We start from the raw sequence: 25281 nt of genomic DNA, 5'->3' as shown, positions 1-25281 counted from the left end.
GCTGACTTGGGAAGGACATGCAATCTAACTTCCTGCTGAAGTAAGGGAAACTGGTATCAGACGGAGATCGGGATAGGGACATGCAGCTCAACCTCCTGCTGATAACGGGATATGGGTATTTGGCAGCCCTAAGGTAGTAAATGCTAGTTACAACAATCAAGCTCCCATCCACTGACCCTCTGAGTACTGAGCAGTGTACTCGAAAAAGCCCAAACCATTCAAGAGGACTGTAAGAAATGCTACTCAATATTCTGTTGCTAATGGAAATATTGGTATTCGGTGAAGAATTTCGGGACATGCAATCCAACAGCTTGCTCAAAGTGAGGATAAGGATGTTCACAAAGACACAATTCTTCGTATGTAAATCGTCATACACAAGATAAATTAGTATATTTTAACCTATATGTATTAGTTGTTGTTGTTGTTTAACATTTGGAGTGTTTCTATTGTCATGTTTTAACAATGTCTGCAAAAATTTCTAGAAATCCCAAACCAAGATATCAACCTGAACTTGGTGTTAAACAAGATTTTGAAACGTTGCTTCAAACATTTGCTGAATTCGGAACTGTCAGATACGCGAAATTCGCTGAAGTATGGCGAGATATGAACATGTCTTATTTCTGTGCCGGGCGGCAGTCACAGAGAGAATGCAGAGAGGTTTGGCTTTTTATTTTTAGTAGTAGTACGCCGCTATTTTTCAGGAATAGTCGTGATTGCAAAAAATAAGGTGTGCACTGTTAAGGTTAAAATTTAAGTTTATTTGTCACGAAATAAAGTGACAATTGTATAGGTTAAAAACTACTAAATATCGTTGGATATACTGGGATACATACCACTATTCAAGTTTCTGTGATAGAAATATAATGGAAATACCAGACATTCAATTAATCACCATTGAATAATACTTTTCATTATGCAACAGTATTGATTCAAATAAAAATGCTGTGTGATTTACTTTAAATATTGTGTCCTCTCATATTGGGTAATCAACCCCTGGTTTTGACAACAATAGGGTTTTTGTAAATTCAATAGAGTTTTAGCAAAACTGTTCACCCCTAGTTTTTAGCTTAATTAGGTTTTACAACCTTGTTTTTTTTACTCAATTGGGTAATTTAGGGAATGACATATAATAGAATAAAAATCTACTAAGGTTACCATATTATTTATACAAATGGAATTAAAAAAGGTACCTGTACATAACAACAAACAATTACTGAATTTCTGATCAAAGTTCATTCATTTTTGCGTTGAATAAGACCAAGTTCGTGAAAATCGCTGCAACAACAACATTACCTTTAGTAAGCACAAATCACAAATACAGTGACGCATATAAACTATCCGCTTCATTTTTGTACGGTGTTGTGTCCCCCAGCAAGCTGGGTGTACCTCTTGCCGCTAATTTAGCTCGTAGCTTCTTTTCGATAGTTGGTTATCTTTTCTGTCGATTGTTTGCCTCATGTTTTTTTTACGTCAGCCATGTTTGAACTAAATTTTGTTCCATCAATTTGAATATAAATGCAGCGTTATGGAGGTCGCATGGTGTAAGTCAGTGAAGTATTTAATTATTTCATGATGTAATCGCTACCTTAGCAGTAATTTTTGTTAAAATCTCTCAACTTAGGTTTTTATAGATTTTTGGATTTGTACCCAAATTTGTTCGTACTAGTGCTCATTTCGTATTTTAACTTTTAGAGCTTAAATTCCTCATTTATATAACTATTTTTATAATTTTTCTGAATCTTTAATAATCTAGTTCCCAAATGCAACTGCAGTATTTGTACTTTTGAAGTCAATATGTGTTTATATGTCGATGAGAAATTGTTAAATTAGAAAGATCCTCCGTCAATGTTTTTAGTAATTAGCTTATTCAGTGTCTTTGTCTATTTTCAGTATTTACCGCATGTATACCATCTTACATCATCTCATGTCATTGTGGAAAATAAATCGCATAAAGGACTTTGTGTAGTTTTCCGGTGGTATTAAATGGTTCTACTTGCTGGCCTTATCCTTGTTCCAGTACATACGGAAAATAACCAGTCTAAAGTTTATGCCCGGTTTTTGTAAGAATTAAATTGCGTTTCATGACACAAGGCTTTTTACGGGAATTACGTTATTAAATTTGTATTTGCGTTTTCGTACGCTTCATTCTGAATTTAATTATGATCTTGGTTATTTTAATTTCGTAATAACGCAAATACGATTGTTATCTATTAGCCCTGCCTTTCATCTTTCATTTTATTAGGATTAATATCACAAACATTTCATAATCAATTTTTATCTTATTTAAACAAGGCACATGATCATTTAAAGCATGTTCTAATACAGGCAAGCAGTAACTTGCAGTCAGTTCAGGTTTTATACTGTTGATGCTCATCAGTATCTTAGGGTTGGAACTGAAGGCACCTTTAAAACTTGCATTTAGTAAGGAAGGTCTTTCAGAGCTCCAGATAATTTTTAAGATAAAGAATATTTCATTCATGACTTTTTTAGCTGATGAATAAAATACAAAGACTTTTTAGGGAGTATTTAAAATACTCCCGCAAAAGTCTTTTGTTTTTTATAAAAAATGTATACATGAACATGCAGAAAACATGTACGGTATTAATAATAAAGAACATCTACTCTTGTTTATATAAACATGCATTTTAAAATGGCTGATCAAATAATCTGAATTGGGGCACTGTTGGTCAAACTGATAATGGCACAAAATGCGTATGCCAATTTTTATGACTTTTTTTCACTCATCAAAGGTATAATTCATGAGTATTTGGAAATTTTCCATTAGTATTTTATGCAAATTTCCATCTTATCTGGACCTTATCTGGTCCATCTTATCTGGTCCATCTTACCTCTGACCTTATCTGGTCTTTAATTAAATTTAACTATTTAACTATGGGACTACAAATGCATCAAAATACAGGTAAAAGGTTAAATATGTATTTAATTGGTAAAGGGTTAAATACGTTCTAAGTGGTAAAGGGCTGAATAAGTAATTAAGTGGTATAGGGTTAAAAGTGTTTATGGGTTAAATATGTATCTAAGTGGCAAAGGGTTAAATACTTATATAACTGGTAAAGGGTTAAATACCTATCTCAGTGGTAAAGGGTTTATGAGCCTGTGATAGTAACTAAGTAACAAGATAACCAGACTTGGTGACCATTTATAGTTCTGAGTATTTTATGGAAACTTGGCTTTTATAACAATGTGCTGCTGTTGTTTATGTTTCAGTTTGTGGAGGAAGTATTTGACTTGGCTGTGCCCTACTGGCTGCCCCCATCTTCCTTCCTGGTGAGGGCTGGGGCTCTCTACCTCATGTATGGGCTGTACAACTTCCAACTTGTCATACCCAAGGTCAAGGTAGGCAAGGGCTGTGGTCTCATATTTAGAATACTTGGTCTTGTTTTATGGATGTTTTGTGTAGTCATTTATTGCAAAGCTGTAGTATTATTTTGAGTTTAGTTTATTTAGTTTAGTTTTAATTAATTCTGATTATTTAGATTACTGGGAGGAGGTAGACCCCCCCCCCCAGTAATCTAAATAATACGAATCCTGTAAACCATACTTGCTCAGATTCTTGGTTTCATATAGACGATTTTGTAACATTGTATTGGTCCTAATAAAAGAAGGCTGGACTTGTTTGCTCAAACTGTTGATTTCAATGACTGTTCTCTCCCCTATGCCCTCAGTTCGGTGTGACGGCAGAGAAGTGGCAGACCGAGTAACATTTTCTTGGTCAATTTAAAAGAATTCCTGGTTTGTTTGCTGAATGGCAAATAATGCAAAAGACGTTAGACCTCTGAAAATGCCGATAACATTTTCAGATGTTCGTTTCTTTTCTCGAAACTGTCACACCTCATACACAACAAAAAAACACAATATGTAATCTTTTTGGGGGGTGTAAAAATGATAACATACTAGGAATATGTAAACACTGATAGATTATTTGATAGATTATTTAACTTTTAAATAAAACGGATTTTACCAACCTGTGGAACTTTTGCTGGGAAATACCCAACTCCATGTGCAATTCTTAGAACCGGTCAAATATTGCACCTTGTTTCGTTACCTAGGCGAAACAGCAATTTTTATGCCCCCGGATCGAAAGATCGGGGGTATATTGTTTTTGGCCTGTCTGTTTGTCTGTCTGTCATTCATTGTGCGTGTCCCAAAACTTTAACCAAAACTTTAACCTTCGTTAACGTTTGGTCATAACTTTTTGATTATTGAAGATAGCAACTTGATATTTGGCATGTGTATCTCGTGAAGCTGCACATTTTGAGTGGTGAAAGGTCAAGGTCATCCTTCGAGGTCAAAAGTAAAAAAATACAATACAAGGGAAGTAATAAGCTTTAAAAGGGAGATCATTTGTAAACCTGCCAAATGATATTTTGAAATTGTATTTCAAAGCGGCGCAATAGGGGGCATTGTGTTTCTGACAAACACATTTCTTGTTTATTGGTTGAATGGAATTTCACTGGTTTCAATCCTTGTGATGTTTGTAAATCAAAAGTTGACACCGCACGACCATTGCCTGTTCCGTGTAAAGATTTGATGCGAAAGTTAGCAGTAGAAGTGACTGTTGCAAGGGTCAAATTAATTTTTATATTTGAACAAATCTCAAAGCTTTCTTCACTTTTAATTGAAATTTGTACCATATGCTTTAACAGAACAGGTTTTAATTTAGTTGCTATTTTATTGTATTTAGAATTATTGAAAATTGTGAACATCATAAAAATAGAAAATAAACTATATAAAGGTATTTTCTATTATTTGGTTATAGAAGAACAAGGTCTGGTAAAATTTATTGAGGTCTGGTAAATTAAAAAAGTTATCAAACCTTATGTCCGGTTTGATTTTTTAGCTCGGCTGTTTTCGTAGAAAACCCGAGCTATTGTCATAGCCAGCTTGTCGTCCGCCGTTGTCGTGCTAAAACCTTAACATTGCCTCTAAAATCAAAGTGCTTCCACCTACAACTTTGAAACTTCATAAGTAGATGCACCTTGATGTGTTCTACACGCCACACCCATTTTTGGGTCACTAGCAGTAGGTAAAAGGTCAAGGTCACTGTGACCTCAAAAAAATAAATATCTGATAAGCTTTCATTTATTCAAAACTGCACCCACAGCCATATGTTGGCACCAGTTATGCGGTGCCCTTGTTTTTTTTCATGGATTGTGAATGTTAAAATATACTCAGTCACTCACCCCTTTCACTCATTTCCATGTGGCGGCAGATCAGTGGAAGACCATGTAACATTTTCTTAGTCACATTAAAAGAAGAATTCTGTGTGTTTATTTCTAAATGGTTAATATGTACTCTCCCCCGTTGGCTCAGTTCCGTGTGACAGCAGATCAGTGGCGGACTATCCTGGAGTTCCAGCAGGAGGCTCGGGATCAACAGCATCTCGACCTCGACTATGTCTTCCAGAAGATGGTCCTGGAGAAGGCGTTCTGCTATGTCGCCACGCCGAAGGAGGTTTGTTGGGCCTTTTCTAAATATTTTATTTATCATTACATTGGAAGGTTCAGTTGTCTTGATTTTAAAATTTCAGTGAAAATTACTCCAGTTTAACAACTTAGTCATTTTTTAGTTGAATGTTATTGTGGATTTAGCTAGACTGAGTATAACATGCTCATGGTGAAATTTTTAAAATTGCCTTTGCCTTTGGTCTGTCAGGCTTTGAGCTTCCTTAATGTTAACCTTGTGAACACTATAGGCCACATTTATTTCTCAATCTTCATAAAACTGGGTCAGAACATTAGTCCCAATGGTAATGGTATCTCAGTCAAGTTCAAAACTGTGATCCTTGATCAATTTTGATGAAAAAGGTTGTTAAAGCTCTTCATGTAAAATTGTTTTGTCTAATCTTCTTGAGACTTTCTCAGCAAATGTGTTGTAATTATATCTCAGCTGAGTTGGTAAATAGTTCTGCTCATTTGTAAAATAATGACTTACATGGTGTGGGGCAGTTTTCCTTATAAGGCCAAAGAAAAATCTTAAATGGCTTTAGTGAAATTTTGCAAACCTTCTATAAGTGATACTTTTTGTTTAATTGTTTTGAATGTCCCTGGAAACATTTGTTCTTATGATATTTCGGCAAAGTTTGATTTTTTTTCTGTGGAAAAATATGGCTTCAAGGGGACGGGATAGTTTTCCTTATATTGTTATACTGAAACCTTGTGAACATTTAAGAAATCACATGTTTTTCCCTGATCAGCATGAAACTTTATCAAACATTAGTTTGAGCGATATCTCAGTCAAGTTTAAAAATAAATTCAGGGTAAAAAGCAAGTTCAGAGGTCACATTTGAGCGGTGCTCTGTGGAAAGGGGTTTAATGCATGTGCGTAAAGTATCGTCCCAGATTAGCATGTGCTGTTTACAGGGACTACACTTTCTGCCTAAACTGGAGTTTTGCTAAGAAGATACTTTATGTAAACAGAAAATATCATAAAAGTTGAAAGTTTGGTCCCTGATTAGCCTGTGCAGACTGCACAGGCTAATCTGGGACAACATATCCGCATATGCATTAAACCCCCTTTTAACAGAGCACGGCCCAATTATAATACAAACATCACACCAGCTGCTAAGAACAGTTTAGTTCCTTTGGTTCTCAGGTGAGAAGCCCAGGGCCTTTGGTCCCCTTTTTAATGTTTCAGCCCACCTGATCACAAAAACTATAATGAAACTATAATGTGTATATTTTAATAAGAACAGGAAGTGTGAATGCAAATGGCTTATGGTTGGTCATTGTTTTGGAGTTAAATGCTTGGTATGTTGTTTAGTATTATTGTGCAAATCTGTAAAAAAAAAAGATCAGTTTTACAAATGAGCTTGAAATCCATAAAAATACAAAGTAAACTGAATACTAAAAAGTTCTAAACAAGTTACTTTTTTTGCAAATCTCTGTCCTTTGAAGTGCTAAAATTCCATCAAGTAACTTCCTTTTTCTCCTCTCTAGATGTATCCGACCTCCAAAGATCAGAATGAGTCCACATACATCTCAGACAACCTGAAGGAAGAGTCTTCAACTGTCGAGGACATATTCTCAAGTTCTGCTCTAAATGTGAGTTTTTTTAAAACCATGTGTTCAACTTAAAACAGGTAGTTTCCGGTCAAAAAGTATTGATGAAACTTTGCATGTTGTAAGTTTGTATGGATACCTTGCTTGAGATTGTATTTGGGGCATGTCAATTCAATGTCACTGTAGCTAAAAAATAGAAAAATAAGATTTTTGCATAACAGGTTATATATATGGATGGAAATATTGGGCTGCCTTTTTTCTGTATGTAGCTTACATATATACCTTGCATGTGATTCCATTTGAGACCAGTTTGGCAGGGCTCCTACTGACAAACGCAATTATTTCTGAATGCAAAAGTTAAAGAAAAGTGGCGATAAATCTTTTAATTTATAAAAACAAGTGGACATCAAAATCAATTAGGTTTGGAGAATAGCTGGTCAATACAGGTTGTGTACAGTTGAACTTAAAATGGACAGTCGGGAGCCATTAGACTTCTTGCTATTGTTCATAAATGATGCCTTGATTAATTGCCTTGTACAGTTTTACTATGCTTCTCCAGTTAAATGGCCCATCAAAACAAAACTCAAGAATGAGGAAATGGGAAGAGGTAACCTCTTTAGATTTTCTTGGCACTGGCAATTCATATTGTGCATCACTCGCAGTCTGTTCAGGTTTTATGCTGTTTGCTGCTCATCAGTATCTAAGGGATGGAAATGAAGCCTTTAAAGCTTTAATCTAGTAAGAAAGCTCTTAAATTAAATTTAACTTCCTAAGGGACCACAAATGCGTAAAAATACATGTCTAAGTGGTATAGGGTTATTTTATGTTCCAGCAATTGTCTTTAGTACACGACCAATACCACAAGATGAAGGCAGCACTGAATTCCAATGACGCCTCCATGCCGGATACATCCCTCAGTATTGCTCACAAGGACTGGATACAGACCCTGTACAAGTAGGATATTTACATAGTATCATGAGTCCATGAGAATTGTTGCAGGGATAGTCAGACACTGTACAAGTAGGATATTTACATAGTATCATGACTCCATGAGAATTGTTGCAGGGATAGTCAGACCCCGTACAAGTAGGATGTTTACATAGTATCATGGCTCCATGAGAATTGTTGCAGGGATAGTCAGACCCTGTACAAGTAGGATATTTACATAGTATCATGACTCCATGAGAATTGTTGCAGGGATAGTCAGACCCTGTACAAGTAGGATATTTACATAGTATCATGGCTCCATGAGAATTGTTGCAGGGATAGTCAGACCCTCTACAAGTAGGATATTTACATAGTATCATGACTCCATGAGAATTGTTGCAGGGATAGTCAGACCCCGTACAAGTAGGATGTTTACATAGTATCATGACTCCATGAGAATTGTTGCAGGAATAGTCAGACCCTGTACAAGTAGGATATTAACATAGTATCATGACTCCATGAGAATCGTTGCAGGGATAGTCAGACCCTGTACAAGTAGGATATTTACATAGTATCATGACTCCATGAGAATTGTTGCAGGAATAGTCAGACCCTGTACAAGTAGGATATTTACATAGTATCATGACTCCATGAGAATTGTTGCAGGAATAGTCAGACCCTGTACAAGTAGGATATTTACATAGTATCATGACTCCATGAGAATTGTTGCAGGGATAGTCTGACCCTGTACAAGTAGGATATTTACATAGTATCATGGCTCCATGAGAATTGTTGCAGGGATAGTCAGACCCCGTACAAGTAGGATATTTACATAGTATCATGACTCCATGAGAATCGTTGCAGGGATAGTCAGACCCTGTACAAGTAGGATATTTACATAGTATCATGGCTCCATGAGAATTGTTGCAGGGATAGTCAGACCCTGTACAAGTAGGATATTTACATAGTATCATGACTCCATGAGAATTGTTGCAGGAATAGTCAGACCCTGTACAAGTAGGATATTAACATAGTATCATGACTCCATGAGAATTGTTGCAGGGATAGTCAGACCCTGTACAAGTAGGATATTTACATAGTATCATGACTCCATGAGAATCGTTGCAGGGATAGTCAGACCCTGTACAAGTAGGATATTAACATAGTATCATGGCTCCATGAGAATTGTTGCAGGGATAGTCAGACCCTGTACAAGTAGGATATTTACATAGTATCATGACTCCATGAGAATTGTTGCAGGAATAGTCAGACCCTGTACAAGTAGGATATTTACATAGTATCATGACTCCATGAGAATTGTTGCAGGGATAGTCAGACCCTGTACAAGTAGGATATTAACATAGTATCATGGCTCCATGATAATTGTTGCAGGGATAGTCAGACCCTGTACAAGTAGGATATTTACATAGTATCATGACTCCATGAGAATTGTTGCAGGAATAGTCAGACCCTGTACAAGTAGGATATTAACATAGTATCATGACTCCATGAGAATTGTTGCAGGGATAGTCAGACCCTGTACAAGTAGGATATTTACATAGTATCATGACTCCATGAGAATCGTTGCAGGAATAGTCAGACCCTGTACAAGTAGGATATTTACATAGTATCATGACTCCATGAGAATTGTTGCAGGGATAGTCAGACCCTGTACAAGTAGGATATTAACATAGTATCATGACTCCATGAGAATTATTGCAGGGATAGTCAGACCCTGTACAAGTAGGTTATTTACATAGTATCATGAGTAAATGAGAATTGTTGCAGGGATAGTCAGACCCTGTACAAGTAGGATATTTACATAGTATCATGGCTCCATGAGAATTGTTGCAGGGATAGTCAGACCCTGTACAAGTAGGATATTTACATAGTATCATGACTCCATGAGAATTGTTGCAGGGATAGTCAGACCCTGTACAAGTAGGATATTTACATAGTATCATGGCTCCATGAGAATTGTTGCAGGGATAGTCAGACCCTGTACAAGTAGGATATTTACATAGTATCATGACTCCATGAGAATTGTTGCAGGGATAGTCAGACCCTGTACAAGTAGGATATTTACATAGTATCATGGCTCCATGAGAATTGTTGCAGGGATAGTCAGACCCTGTACAAGTAGGATATTTACATAGTATCATGACTCCATGACAATTGTTGCAGGGATATTCAGACCCTGTACAAGTAGGATATTTACATAGTATCATGGCTCCATGAGAATTGTTGCAGGAATAGTCAGACCCTGTACAAGTAGGATATTTACATAGTATCATGAGTCAATGAGAATTGTTGCAGGGATAGTCAGACCCTGTACAAGTGGGATATTTACATAGTATCATGGCTCCATGAGAATTGTTGCAGGGATAGTCAGACCCTGTACAAGTAGGATATTTACATAGTATCATGACTCCATGAGAATTGTTGCAGGGATAGTCAGACCCTGTACAAGTAGGATATTTACATAGTATCATGACTCCATGAGAATCGTTGCAGGGATAGTCAGACCCTGTACAAGTAGGATATTTACATAGTATCATGACTCCATTAGAATTGTTGCAGGGATAGTCAGACCCCGTACAAGTAGGATGTTTACATAGTATCATGACTCCATGAGAATTGTTGCAGGGATAGTCAGACCCTGTACAAGTAGGATATTTACATAGTATCATGGCTCCATGAGAATTGTTGCAGGGATAGTCAGACCCTGTACAAGTAGGATATTTACATAGTATCATGGCTCCATGATAATTGTTGCAGGGATAGTCAGACCCTGTACAAGTAGGATATTTACATAGTATCATGGCTCCATGAGAATCGTTGCAGGGATAGTCAAACCCTGTACAAGTAGGATATTTACATAGTATCATGGCTCCATTAGAATTGTTGCAGGGATAGTCAGACCCTGTACAAGTAGGATATTTACATAGTATCATGGCTCCATGAGAATTGTTGCAGGGATAGTCAGACCCTGTACAAGTAGGATATTTACATAGTATCATGGCTCCATGAGAATCGTTGCAGGGATAGTCAGACCCTGTACAAGTAGGATATTTACATAGTATCATGACTCCATGAGAATTGTTGCAGGAATAGTCAGACCCTGTACAAGTAGGATATTAACATAGTATCATGACTCAATGAGAATCGTTGCAGGGATAGTCAGACCCCTTACAAGTAGGATATTTACATAGTATCATGACTCAATGAGAATTGTTGCAGGGATAGTCAGACCCCGTACAAGTAGGATATTTACATAGTATCATGACTCCATGAGAATTGTTGCAGGGATAGTCAGACCCTGTACAAGTAGGATATTTACATAGTATCATGGCTCCATGAGAATTGTTGCAGGGATAGTCAGACCCTGTACAAGTAGGATATTTACATAGTATCATGGCTCCATGAGAATTGTTGCAGGGATAGTCAGACCCTGTACAAGTAGGATATTTACATAGTATCATGGCTCCATGAGAATTGTTGCAGGGATAGTCAGACCCTGTACAAGTAGGATATTTACATAGTATCATGACTCCATGAGAATTGTTGCAGGGATAGTCAGACCCTGTACAAGTAGGATATTTACATAGTATCATGACTCCATGAGAATTGTTGCAGGGATAGTCAGACCCTGTACAAGTAGGATATTTACATAGTATCATGGCTCCATGAGAATTGTTGCAGGGATAGTCAGACCCTGTACAAGTAGGATATTTACATAGTATCATGACTCCATGAGAATTGTTGCAGGGATAGTCAGACCCCGTACAAGTAGGATATTTACATAGTATCATGGCTCCATGAGAATTGTTGCAGGGATAGTCAGACCCCATACAAGTAGGATATTTACATAGTATCATGGCTCCATGAGAATTGTTGCAGGGATAGTCAGACCCTGTACAAGTAGGATATTTACATAGTATCATGGCTCCATGAGAATTGTTGCAGGGATAGTCAGACCCCGTACAAGTAGGATATTTACATAGTATCATGACTCCATGAGAATTGTTGCAGGGACAGTCAGACCCTGTACAAGTAGGATATTTACATAGTATCATGGCTCCATGAGAATTGTTGCAGGGATAGTCAGACCCCGTACAAGTAGGATATTTACATAGTATCATGGCTCCATGAGAATTGTTGCAGGGATAGTCAGACCCTGTACAAGTAGGATATTTACATAGTATCATGACTCCATGAGAATCGTTGCAGGGATAGTCAGACCCTGTACAAGTAGGATATTTACATAGTATCATGGCTCCATGAGAATTATTGCAGGGATAGTCAGACCCTGTACAAGTAGGATATTTACATAGTATCATGGCTCCATGAGAATTGTTGCAGGGATAGTCAGACCCTGTACAAGTAGGATATTTACATAGTATCATGGCTCCATGAGAATCGTTGCAGGGATAGTCAGACCCTGTACAAGTAGGATATTTACATAGTATCATGGCTCCATGAGAATTGTTGCAGGGATAGTCAGACCCTGTACAAGTAGGATGTTTACATAGTATCATGACTCAATGAGAATTGTTGCAGGGATAGTCAGACCCTGTACAAGTAGGATATTTACATAGTATCATGGCTCCATGAGAATTGTTGCAGGGATAGTCAGACCCTGTACAAGTAGGATATTTACATAGTATCATGGCTCCATGAGAATTGTTGCAGGGATAGTCAGACCCTGTACAAGTAGGATGTTTACATAGTATCATGACTCAATGAGAATTGTTGCAGGGATAGTCAGACCCTGTACAAGTAGGATATTTATATAGTATCATGACTCCATGAGAATTGTTGCAAGGATGGCATAAGCAGGGGCCCACTGAGAGCTTGGCCATTTACAATTCTTGTCTTATTCCTTGATTGTATGTGAAAACGAGCCCAGTCTATGGAAAAACTGGGTTAATTTATTTGCATTTAGAGTTGTTCCAGATCAGCCTGTGCAGTTTGTTCAGGCTAATTAGAGACAATGTTTTCTGCCTTTAGTGGATTTTCTCTTAGAAGAGACTTCTTTTAAATTAAAATTCCATAAATGTGGAAGTGTCTTCCCTTTTGCTAATCTGGGACTATACTTTACACACATGCATTAAGGGCGGTTTTCCAAGACTGTGAGTCAATTATATATTGCACCACAATATAATGATGTGTTTGTTTGCATGATGAGCAGCAACTGTAACTTCAATAGTGCAATAAGCACATGCTTTCTGCTGTGAAAATTCCTGGAAATATTTGGAACTATTTATTTTAAAGTGTGAAGAAAACCCCAACCTTGATTGTCTTCTTAGTGTTCAAAAAACAGGTTGTGCACTGTGTTAAAATTAAAAACAAATATTCAGGAAATACATTATTTGCTTGAGTTTCTATTTCTTTTTCAGAACATTAAAAACTTACAAGGAAAAACATACCTCAACTTGGGTACATAGTCAGGTAGGTTACATGATTATTTTTGTATTTATGCACTGCTGGTCAATTTCATTCCCTGTTGGGCGCCCCCACAATATCATACTATTACACATATGTTCAAGGGAAGCTAATCTGTATGCTGTTATAAACATTATTTACAGAGTAATCTTGGTAAAATTGGGGGTCACATTGGGAAAACCAAACATAACCAAAAATAGTTCCAGTAAAACAATAAAAATTATCAAAAATTTCACTGTTAAATTTCTCTGTTTGAAACATTGAATTATCAGTTTTAGTTCATCAATATTTCTCTAGAAACCATAGGAAAGTATAAAATAAAGAAGTGCAATTGTCTGTTATTGGCTTAGTATGTGCAAAACAGCTGTCTGATGAAAAGTGTGATTAGGTTTACTGATCACTGTGATAAGACTAAAATAGTAATGAAAACGGTGAAGATCCTGAATAAACACGTAACATTCATGTGCTATATCATTTTCCAAAAAAAACAATTTTTCTATGATATACTAGACTAAAAACAATAATCTTATTATGATATGGTATTTTTTGGTAATATCTTCCAGGATTTAGAAGGTGACGGATCAAAGGAAGAAAAGATACAGGTAATAACTATTTGCTCAACTCTCCCCAGGTTGTTTGACTCTATAATCTATATTCATTAAAAGAAGCTTTGATTTGTTCTTGCCAAGTATGCTTTGATTTGTTCTTGCCAAGTATGCTTTGATTTGTTCTTGCCAAGAAAGCTTTGATTTGTTCTTGCCAAGTAAGCTTTGATTTGTTCTTGCCAAGTAAGCTTTGATTTGTTCTTGCCAAGTAAGCTTTGATTTGTTCTTGCCAAGTAAGCTTTGATTTGTTCTTGCCAAGTAAGCTTTGATTTGTTCTTGCCAAGTAAGCTTTGATTTGTTCTTGCCAAGTAAGCTTTGATTTGTTCTTGCCAAGTAAGCTTTGATTTGTTCTTGCCAAGTATGCTTTGATTTGTTCTTGCCAAGTAAGCTTTGATTTGTTCTTGCCAAGTATGCTTTGATTTGTTCTTGCCAAGTAAGCTTTGATTTGTTCTTGCCAAGTATGCTTTGATTTGTTCTTGCCAAGTAAGCTTTGATTTGTTCTTGCCAAGTATGCTTTGATTTGTTTTTGCCAAGTATGCTTTGATTTGTTCTTGCCAAGTATGCTTTGATTTGTTCTTGCCAAGTATGCTTTGATTTGTTCTTGCCAAGTATGCTTTGATTTGTTCTTGCCAAGTATGCTTTGATTTGTTCTTGCCAAGTATGCTTTGATTTGTTCTTGCCAAGTATGCTTTGATTTGTTCTTGCCAAGTATGCTTTGATTTGTTCTTGCCAAGTATGCTTTGATTTGTTCTTGCCAAGTATGCTTTGATTTGTTCTTGCCAAGTATGCTTTGATTTGTTCTTGCCAAGTATGCTTTGATTTGTTCTTGCCAAGTATGCTTTGATTTGTTCTTGCCAAGTATGCTTTGATTTGTTCTTGCCAAGTATGCTTTGATTTGTTCTTGCCAAGTATAGAAAACAATTAGAAGAAAGTATTTGAGCCGCGCTCTGTTAAAAAGGTGTTAAATGCAAGTGTGTAAAGTGTCTTCCAAGATAAGCCTGTACAGTTGGCACAGGCTTATCATAGACGACACTTTCCGCCTTTACTTGACTTTTGAGAAGAAACTTTCTTGAAACAAAAAAAATCATAAAAATGGAATGTGTTGTCCCTGATCAGCCTGTATGGACTGCTCAGGCTAATCTGGGACAACACTTTACGCACATGTATTAAGTCCAGTCAATTTTGAAGTATGCGAAAGCAAGTTTGCTCTAAAAGTAAGCTTGGGATCATATTTGAGGAATTTTGGATGATAATCAAGGTTACTGTCTAAAACTAGAAAGTAGGTTCCAGTTGAATAAATTCGATTTTTGGGGGGTATTGCATTTATATTTTGTGTGTAGGTTTTCATGCCCCCTGATCGAATGATCAGGGGAATATTGTTTTTGGCCTGTCTGTCTGTCATTGTAGGTGTTTTTCTGTCTGTCATTGTATGTGTCCCAAAACTTTAACCTTGGTCATAACTTTTACAATATTGAAGAAAGCAACTTGATATTTGGCATGCATGTGTATTTCATGGAGCTGCACATTTTGAGTGGTGAAAGGTCAAGGTCATCCTTGAAGGTCAAAGGTCAAAAAAATATTCAAAGCGGCGCATTAGGGGGCATTGTGTTTCTGACAAATGCATCTCTTGTTTATAAACATATATGAGATATTTGGGGCCAGTTGCATTAAGGTAAAAGTCACTGTTACTAAAAATACATGAAACAAGTTTTGTGAAAGAACCAGAGTTGATAGAGATATTGAGCTGATTTTGTGTGTGAAGGTAGCGTACATGTATACCAACTGGGACTCTATTTTGGTTTAAGAGGAAGGGCACTGTTCATGCTCAATGGCTTTTGGGGGACATATTGTTTTTGCCCTGTCTGCTTGGTTGGTTTGTTTGTTTGTTTGCTCCAACTTTAACATTTTGCCATAACTTTTGCAATATTGAAGTTAGCAACTTGATATTTGGCATGCATGTGTATCTCATGGAGCTGCACATTTTGAGTGGTGAAAGGTCAAGGTCATCCTTCAAGGTCAAAGGTCAAATATATAGCTTCAAAGCGGCGCAGTAGGGGACATAGTGTTTCTGACAAACACATATCTTGTTTTATATATAGGAGTATTGTTATAATATAGTGTGTTGAAAGCTTTATGCAGACACAGCTTGAGATTGTATTATTATTTAAATTAAGTTAAAAACTTAAAGTGTTCAATGTTTTTAATCATTCAAATGTGGGTCTGGTCGGTGACCCATTTGCAATTGAAAATAGGAAATATTTTTCCCATATAGGATTTAAATTTTCCAATTAAAGGTTTCCCAAAAATTCAGTTTTTTTATAAGTTTGAAAATGTCAAATTATCTGCAAATCTAGCTCTATACCTTGAACGTTAGAAATATAAAATTTAAACAATTTTTAGCTGGGCTATTATATATAAAATATATATAGTGGAGCAATCCTTCTCACCCCAGCGTTAGCGTGCAAATGTTTAAGTTTGCATACCACCCCAAATATTTCCTATGTCCCTTGACATATTGCTTTCATATTTTGCATACTTCTTTACCAACATGACCCCAACCTATAAACAAGAGCAGACAACTGTATCAAGCATTTTGTAAGAATTATGGCCCTTTTTCCACTTAGAATATGCATATTATTGATAACTCTACGTTAAAGTTTGCGTACCACCTCAAATATTTTCAGTTTCCCTTGACATATTGCTTTTATATTTTGCATACTTCTTTACCAACATGACCCCCAACCTATAAACAAGAGCAGACAACTGTATCAAGCATTTTGTAGGAATTTTGGCCCTTTTTTGTCTTTGTAACTTTGAATATTTGTTAAATTTTGTGCTTAGATCCACTTTACTTCTTAAGTATTAAGGCTATTGCTTTCAAACTTCAAATACTTTCTTACCATCATGGTGTTACTGTACCTGGCAAGTTGAATTTGACCTTGACCTTTGAATGACCTTGACTCTCAAGGTCAGATTAATAAATTTTGCTTAAATTGCCATAACTTCTTGATTTAAGATCAGATTTGATTCATACTTTGACAAAACAACACTCACCTGACATACCACAATGGACTCCACCCAAACTATCCCCCACGCCCCACCCCAAAATCCCCCCCCCAATTTTTTTTTTTTAATTAATATATTTTTTGACCACACACCCACATTATACCCCCCTCTCCATGATGGCTTACGTTAATACTGTCAAGCAGTTGAATAGTTGAGCGCGCTGTCCATTGACAGCTCTTGTTATGATCAATTTTAAAGTATTTGTAAGCATAAAATCAACAACATTAATGTCCCAATTATACGGGAAAGTAGCCATATTTCCCAATACAAAGGGACCCGGCCCCATTCCCAAAATATTGAAAAACCGGGTTTTGTGGTGTTGCCATGTTTTTAGCTCATCTATTTTTTGAAAAAAAAAATTAGCTATTGTCATCACCTTGGCGTCGGTGTCGGCGTCGGCATCCGGTTAAGTTTTGCGTTTAGGTCCACTTTTCTCAGAAAGTATCAATGTTATTGCATTCAAACTTGGTACACTTACTTACTATCATGAGGGGACTGGGCAGGCAAAGTAATGTAACTCTGGCGTGCATTTTGACAGAATTATGTGCCCTTTTTATACTTAGAAAATTGAAAATTTTGGTTAAGTTTTGTGTTTAGGTCCATTTTATTCCTTAAGTATCAAAGCTATTGCTTTCATACTTGCAACACTTACTAACTATCATAAGGGGACTGTGCAGGCAAAGTAATGTAACTCTGACTGGCATTTTGACAGAATTATGTGCCCTTTTTATACTTAGAAAATTGAAAATTTGGTTAAGTTTTGTGTTTAGGTCCACTTTGTTCCTACAGTATCAAAGCTATTTCTTTCATACTTGCAACACTTATTAACTATCATAAGGGGACTGTGCAGGCAAAGTTATGTAACTCTGACTGGCATTTGGACGGAATTATGGGCCCTTTATACTTAAAAAATTGAAAATTTGTATAAGTTTTGTGTTTTGGTCCTGTTTACCCCTAAAGTATCATAGATATTGCTTTCATACTTGGAACACTCGCAAACTATCAGGGTACAGTAAAAGGACAAGTTGCATAACTCTGGATGTCATTTTTACGGAATAATGGCCCTTTTTTGACTTAGTAACTTTGAATATATGGTTAAATTTGTGTTTCGATCCACTTTACTTTTTAAGTATCAAGGCTATTGCTGTCAAACTTCAAATACTTTCATGCTATCATGAGGTTACTGTACCTGGCAAGTTGAATTTTACCTTGACCTTTGAATGACCTTGACTCTCAAGGTCAAATTATTAAATTTTGCTAAAATTGACATAACTTCTTTATTTATGATTAGATTTGATTGATACTTTGACAAAACTACTCTTACCTGACATACCACAATAGACTCCACCCAAACCATCCCCCGTGCCCCCCCCCCCCTTTATTTAATTTTTTTAAGATCATCTCACAAATGACCACCACACCCTCACACTATACCCCACAACCCCCCCCCCCCCATTTTTTTTTAAACGGTTAAAACACACAACTATTTATTTTTATTATTTTATGTTTGAAATACCGTCCAACCATCACACCCAAGAATCCCCCCCCCCCTCCCCCCACCCGAATCCCCCCCCCCCCCCCCACTATTTTTTTTTTTTTTTTTTTAAGAGCATCTCACAAATTACCACCACACCCTCACACTATACCCCCCCCCACCTCACCCCCCCCCCCCCAAATTATTTTTTTTGGAAACGGTTAAAAAACACAAATATTTATTTTTATTATTTTATGTTTGAAATACCGTCCAACCATCGCACCCAAGAATCCCAACCCCCAACCCCCCCTCCCCCCCCCCTCCGAATTTTTTTTTGCATTTTTTTCGCATTTTTGGAAGATAATGTAATAAATGTCCACACCCCCACACTATACACCCCTCTTCACTCCACCCCTCCCTCCTTTGTGATTGAAAATGAGAGTCCCTTCACCTTTAAAAAGAAAAAGGATGAGCGGTCTGCACCCGCAAGGCGGTGCTCTTGTTTTTCCCTATAATTCCCCCTCGTGCCTCTGTATAGGAGGAAGCGTCTGTAAAGAAGAAGCTGAAGGAGAAGGCGTTTGAGACGACCACCAAGGGCTACCGGACCCGGGGCTCAGTGAAACACGGTGGACAGGTCAGCACAGAGGAAGAGGAGACGGAGGAAACTGATCAGGACACCAGTGTGGAGGAGAAAGGTGGGGCGGCTAGAGTGGATGGGAGGGGGGTGAGTGGATGGAAGGGGGGGAGTGGGTGGGAGAGGGGGAGTGGGTGGCAGGGGGTTGTGGATGGACGAGGGGAGTGGATCTGAGAGTGGATAGAAGGGGTGGGGGTGGATGGGAGGGGGGAGTGGATGGGAGGGGGAATTTGATGGGGTGGGGTGGATGGGAGGGGGGAGTGGAGTGAAGTGGGGAAGGGGGGGAGTGGATGAGAGGGGGGAGTGGATGGGGGAGGTAGGGGAGTGGATGGGGGAGGGAGGGAGGGGTGGATGGAGGGGGAGTGGATGCGAGGAGAATTATCCTCATACCTAAAGACACCTTTTTTTGGAGTCGAGGAAGTGGGAGGGGGACAGTGGTCAGGATAATTAAGCTATTTTCTTCTAATGAAATATGGGCTATAATAGGAAATCAACAAACACTATCCACTAGGAAATCTTCTTTTTAATCATGCAATATTAACCATAAAATGATAACTTGCGCCAATGGCATTCCTCTGGTACAATTTTACCACAAAAAAGTAAGGCAAAGGGCTCATTCCCATAATGGAGCTATTTATTTTATTTTAATTAATTCACCAAACACTTAAATAGGAAAATTATTTATTTCCTTGTTTCATTATAGCATGGAAACGGTAATTTTAGAAGTCAGCCCTTTAATTTGCCAATTTGAATCCAATTTGCTCCATTATTTTATTGGAGTACTAATTGCCATTTGGGCTCATTTGAAATGTCAAGTACCCCATTCATATTAAACAACCCCAGTCCATGTACAGCTGAAATATATCAGTCGTGTTTTGAGAAAACTGGGCTAAATGTATGTGCGTAAAGCGTCATCCCAGATTAGCCTGTGCAGTCCGCACAGGCTAATCAGGGACACTTTCTGCCTAAATTGGATTTTTGATATGAAGATACGTCATTTAAACAAAACGTGTCATAAAAGCGGAATGTGTCGTCCCTGATTTGCCTGTGCTGACTGCACAGGCTTATCTGGGACGACACTTTTTGCACATGCATTATGCCCATTTTTCACAGAACGCCAATCTATAAATCTTAAGTCCATCGTTTTCATTTTTCAGATATAGTTGTCGACAAGTCTCAGATAAGATACCACGGCCGCGGAAGGAAGAAAGTCAGCAAGATTTATGATGAAGTAGAAGGTGTCGACATGGAATATTTTTTGCTTGAAAATCATTTATGTTCTTTTGTTTATTTGCCTCTTTTGTAATATAAATATAAGCCATGAGCGGTGAAAAGGGGGTTTAATGTATGTGCGTAGTGTCTTGCCAGATAAGCCTGTGCCTACTGCACAGGCTCATCAGGGAGGACAGTTTTCGCTTTAATGATATATTCGTTTCAAGAAGGTCTCTTCTTAGCAAAAATCATGTTTAGATGGAAAGTGTTGACCCTTATTAGCCTGTGAGGACTTCACAGGCTAATCTGGGATGACACTTTACGCACATGCATTAAACCCCCTTTTCACAGAGCATGGCTCATATGTTAATTGACTGCTATTTTTAGCTTCTCATGAAGCACCATTGTTTGGTAGAGATGTCATGTAAGAGATGGACCTGAAAAGGAGTGGTTGTAGTAATGTTTTGTGAAAATTACATTTTTAGCGGTTCAAATATTAAGACAATATCATGCATTAATTTTGATAGTTATTTTAAATGAGATATTTAGTGTGGTCATGTTTTTGATGTTATGATGAATTGAAAATCTATCCATGAACAATATTTGGAAACGAGTTTAAACTGTTTGTGGCAAATCCAAGATCCATTCATAGGTATCCTACATTGATTGTCAGGTTTCTAATGTTAAAGTCTTTCCATTGTCATTTCAGGCATGGACTTAAGTACAAAGGATGTAATTGCTGGACTCACTGAGAACATTTCAATGCCAGACTTCACAAAGTTGGCAGCTCGAGTAAAGTCTGCAAACAAGGCTGCAGGTGAGCCATATCTGATGCCATAAGATTGATGTGTAACCCTTTCACACTCATAAGCAAAGTAAAAATGGCTATGTGCAAACAACATAAAACCAGAACAGCCTGCAAGCAACTCGCAGTCTGTTAAGATTTTGTGCTGTTTGCTGCTCAAGTATCTAAGGGTTGGAAATGAAACCTTTAAACTTGAATCTTGTAAATAAGGTCTTTAATTAAATTTTACTTTCAAAGAACCACAACCACAAATGCGTCAAAATTATATCTAAGTGGTAAAGGGTAGGGGTAACTTGCTCAGTCGGACGGGTTAACGGTATAAGTCTATAATAAAAAGCTCTGTGATCAAAGCCGGTACTCAGCTTGTACAGGCTTTAACTATCATATTATATGAATCTATTTTACAAATAATTATTTGATTCCCAGCTTATAATCATTGAAAAATAGTTGATTAACAATACCCACTGAATTCGCCCATGAGTCGGACACATTCGCCCTCAACACGGACACAGATTTGTATTTAGCATTTATTTGGTTATCCATTCTATATATTTATAAAATGCAAATTGCAAAGTAGCAGTCCTGTGTTGACTTTATAAGATTATTCTTTTGTCAACATGTTGACTAAAATAAGTAGTAGTAGTAGTAGTAGTAGTAGTAGTAGTAGTAGTAGTAGTAGTAGTAGTAGTAGTAGAGTAGTAGTAGAAGTAGTAGTAGTAGTAGTAGTAGTAGTAGTAGTAGTAGTAGTAGTAGTAGTAGTAGTAGTAGTAGTAGTAGTTGTAGTAGTAGTAGTAGTAGTAGTGGTAGTAGAAGTAGTAGTAATAGAGTAGTAGTAGGTGGTGGTGGTGGTAGTAGTAGTAGTAGTAGTAGTAGTAGTAGTAGTAGTAGTGTAGTAGTAGTAGTAGTAGTAGTAGTAGTAGTAGTAGTAGTAGTAGTAGTAGTAGTAGTAGTAGTAGTAGTAGTAGTAGTAGTAGTAGTAGAGCAGTAGTAGAAGTAGTAGTAGTAGTAGTAGTAGTAGTAGTAGTAGTAGTAGTAGTAGTAGTAGTAGTAGTAGTAGTAGTAGAGTAGTAGTAGTAGTAATAGTAGTAGTAGAAGTAGTAGTAGTAGCAGTAGAAGTAGTAGTAGTAGTAGTAGTAGAAGTAGTAGTAGTAGTAGTAGTAGTAGTAGTAGTAGTAGTAGTAGTAGTAGTAGTAGTAGTAAAAGAAGTAGTAGTAGTAGCAGTAGTAGTAGTAGTAGTAGTAGTAGTAGTATGCATTACAAAAATGCAGTTAGCCTTACATTTGGTAAAATTTAAATATATATCAAGGGAGGCAAATCTGTAACAATAAATTTAAACTTATTGCATTTGTTTCCCATGTAGTGTATTACCTCCCCTGTCCTGCTTATATTTATATTTATCAACAAAATTAAACATTAACACAATATTTAATATACAAAAAATCTCATATTCTGATAATATTTTTACTGATCCACTGTATTTTACTAAAAGGATGATGTTTCATTGGACTGATAATTATAGATTTACGATTACAGACCAGTTGCTTCAGTTATATTGTTCAGAGTGTGCCCTGTTGGCTGCGTATGCATTCTTGAATTTTCATTAAAAAAAACACTTTACTATTTCGAGTCACCGTGACCTTGACCTTTGACCTAGTGACCTCAAAATCAATAGGGGTCATCTGCGAGTCATGATCAATGTACCTATGAAGTTTCATGATCCTAGGCCCAAGCGTACTTGAGTTATCGTATGACAACCACCTGGTGGACGGACAGACCGACCGACAGACTGACATGAGCAAAGCAATATACCCCCTCTTCTTCGAAGGAGGGCATAAAAAGAGGAAAAATGACTTGGTCACTTTTAGTGTCTATCCAACCTTTACAACATTGGAACCATTTGTAGCACTGGGAGTGACAAATTAAAGTACATGTACAGACAAACAAAGATCTATCATTATGTGATTCTTGTTGTTTGTGAGCTATGGGATTCTGTATAGATTGATTCATGTTAATTGGAATGAATATGTGGTTAATTCTCATCCGTATGCCTCTGCCAGAACATAAACACATGTTCCCAATAAGGATGAATTGCATTTGTCTCAAGGGCTAATTGAATTTTTATTCATTTTTTACTCTAAAACATATCAAATACAGTGAACAACTGAAAATACCTTTTATTATTATATAATAAGGTTAAGTTTTCAATATAAAGTCCTTTGTGAATGCTGTGAAATGTATCTGACCAAAATGCTGATGGTATATAGATAATCAATAATAGAAAATTCTGAACTTTCTGTCACCAGAAGTTATTAATACTCTTACGAATCCAAGTTCATCGTGAGATAATATTTGATAATATTTTCTTTAGAAAGTTTATTTAATTTGAGTATGAAGACTTAAGTGTTTGTTATAACGTCACAAATCATAATTAACAAAACTGATCTTTGAAAACTACGAAGATAAAAATGTCGGACTCAAGGGCAAAATCGACTCAAGGGCGAGCTACCCTAACTGCAATCTAAATTTTGGGATTCTCACCAAGGGAACATTCCTGCATAAATTTTTCAAACAAAGTGTCTTAAGCAGGAAATGTAATAAATGAGCCGTGCTCTGCGAAAAGGGGGTTTAATGAATGTGCGTAAAGTGTCGTCCCAGATTATCCTGTGCAGTCCATACAGGCTAATCAGGGACAACACTTTCCGCCGAAACTTGATTTTTGCTAAAAAGAGACTTTCTGTAAACAAAAAATATCATACAAGCAGAAAGTGTTGTCCCAAATTAGCCTGTGCAGACTTCACAAGCTAATCTGGGACAACACTTTACACACATTCATAAAATCCCATTTTCACAGATAGAGGCTCAAATGGTTGTTCCATAGAAATATAACTGTACTATTCTGATGTTAGAATTGGTATGAAAAACAGAGTACATGTGTTGTTTGAATGTGAAGTTGTCATTTTCAGATTTATCAGAGGAGACAAAACCTGAGATAGGAAAGAAAGGACCTTCCACGAAAAAGTTGTCTAAAACAGAAAGTACATCAGAATTATTCTCTGGAGGCAATATAGATCAAGAGATGGAAGATACCCCATCAGTGAAAAGAAAAACAAGAAAAACCAAGGAAAGTGACAAAATAATAGACGAGCAATCTGAAAATGAGAATGAAGACATTGTTGCAAATGAATCAAAGAAAAAACCTAAACCCAACAGAAAGCTACCAAAAGAAAAAAGCGTGACAAATGACAGTGCCTCTATGCAGCAATTTGGTACCGAAAACAAACTCAAGACAACACCTAAAAGTGACACCAATAATCAGCAAACTAAACAACCAAAGTCATCAGGGAAGAAGACCAAGATCAAATCAGAGGCAGTTATAGTAAAGGAGGAGCCAGAAGAAACGAAACCAGATGGTCCTACCGCTCAAGAACGATTACAGCAGAAACTGAGAGAGAGGCAAAAACAAGCCCGTAGCAAGAAACGTTCAAAATAGATGGGTGGGATAGTGGTACATTAACTGCCCATTAAATATGTTCATAAATTAACTTCAGATTGCAATTTTGATGTTTTTGATCTGCATAGTATACAAACTTGTGAATATTGAGTATCCAGCTAACTATTACATGTTCCTAAAGCCTTGCATTATTTCATAGGTCTAAAATATTGTCTTTTTTGTTGTTGCATGCACATATTCAAGTTTGTATCAAATTTACATACAAACTTAAAAACAAGTAAAACATTAAATAATCATAATGTTAGCGGATGGTACTGTGTTTTCTCCAATAAAAGATTCAAACCCCAGTAATTGCCTACTCCTTTTGTAATGTGCTCAAGTTCAGGTAACATTTTCTACTAAAGTAAAATTTCATTCTACCAAAAGACATTGAAGTTGTACCATTTAAATAGTGTTTGAATGTAATAATGTGAATATTTATGGCTAAATAAGCAGGTGATATGGCAAGCCTCAACCTGTTCGCTTATGTTATGATAAATACAGTTGTATAAACTTATAATAGGTGTCACACATTCACAAATTTGATCTTTCTTTTATTAGGTAAGACCAGTGAAGATATCTGATTGCGTAAGTATTTGTG

At 36.8% G+C, this 25281-nt stretch overlaps 1 protein-coding gene across 1 annotated transcript; it reads left to right on the top strand.

The window, feature by feature from the left end:
• Positions 1-428: 428 nt before the first annotated feature.
• LOC127856041 (snRNA-activating protein complex subunit 1-like) lies at positions 429-24988 on the top strand. The gene is made up of 11 exons (XM_052392026.1): positions 429-657; positions 3229-3357; positions 5335-5475; positions 6960-7064; positions 7855-7976; positions 13349-13400; positions 13958-13996; positions 19078-19234; positions 20331-20411; positions 21095-21202; positions 24154-24988. Exons 1-11 carry the CDS (start codon positions 463-465, stop codon positions 24678-24680), a joined length of 1656 nt encoding a protein of 551 aa, XP_052247986.1. The 5' UTR covers positions 429-462; the 3' UTR covers positions 24681-24988.
• The last annotated feature ends 293 nt before the right edge of the window (positions 24989-25281 follow it).

This window comes from Dreissena polymorpha, chromosome 13 (assembly GCF_020536995.1).
Source record: "Dreissena polymorpha isolate Duluth1 chromosome 13, UMN_Dpol_1.0, whole genome shotgun sequence".
Taxonomy (NCBI): Eukaryota; Metazoa; Mollusca; class Bivalvia; order Myida; family Dreissenidae; genus Dreissena; species Dreissena polymorpha.
This window is presented reverse-complemented; position numbering and strand designations above follow the sequence as displayed.

Excerpts from the sequence above, each read along its gene's own strand:
- LOC127856041 (XM_052392026.1), top strand. The coding sequence starts at position 463 with ATGTCTGCAAAAATTTCTAGAAATCCCAAACCAAGATATCAACCTGAA. Across the intron at positions 13,401-13,957 it reads CAACTTGGGTACATAGTCAG|GATTTAGAAGGTGACGGATC; the intron begins GTAGGTTACATG and ends AATATCTTCCAG. Across the intron at positions 21,203-24,153 it reads GTCTGCAAACAAGGCTGCAG|ATTTATCAGAGGAGACAAAA; the intron begins GTGAGCCATATC and ends TGTCATTTTCAG.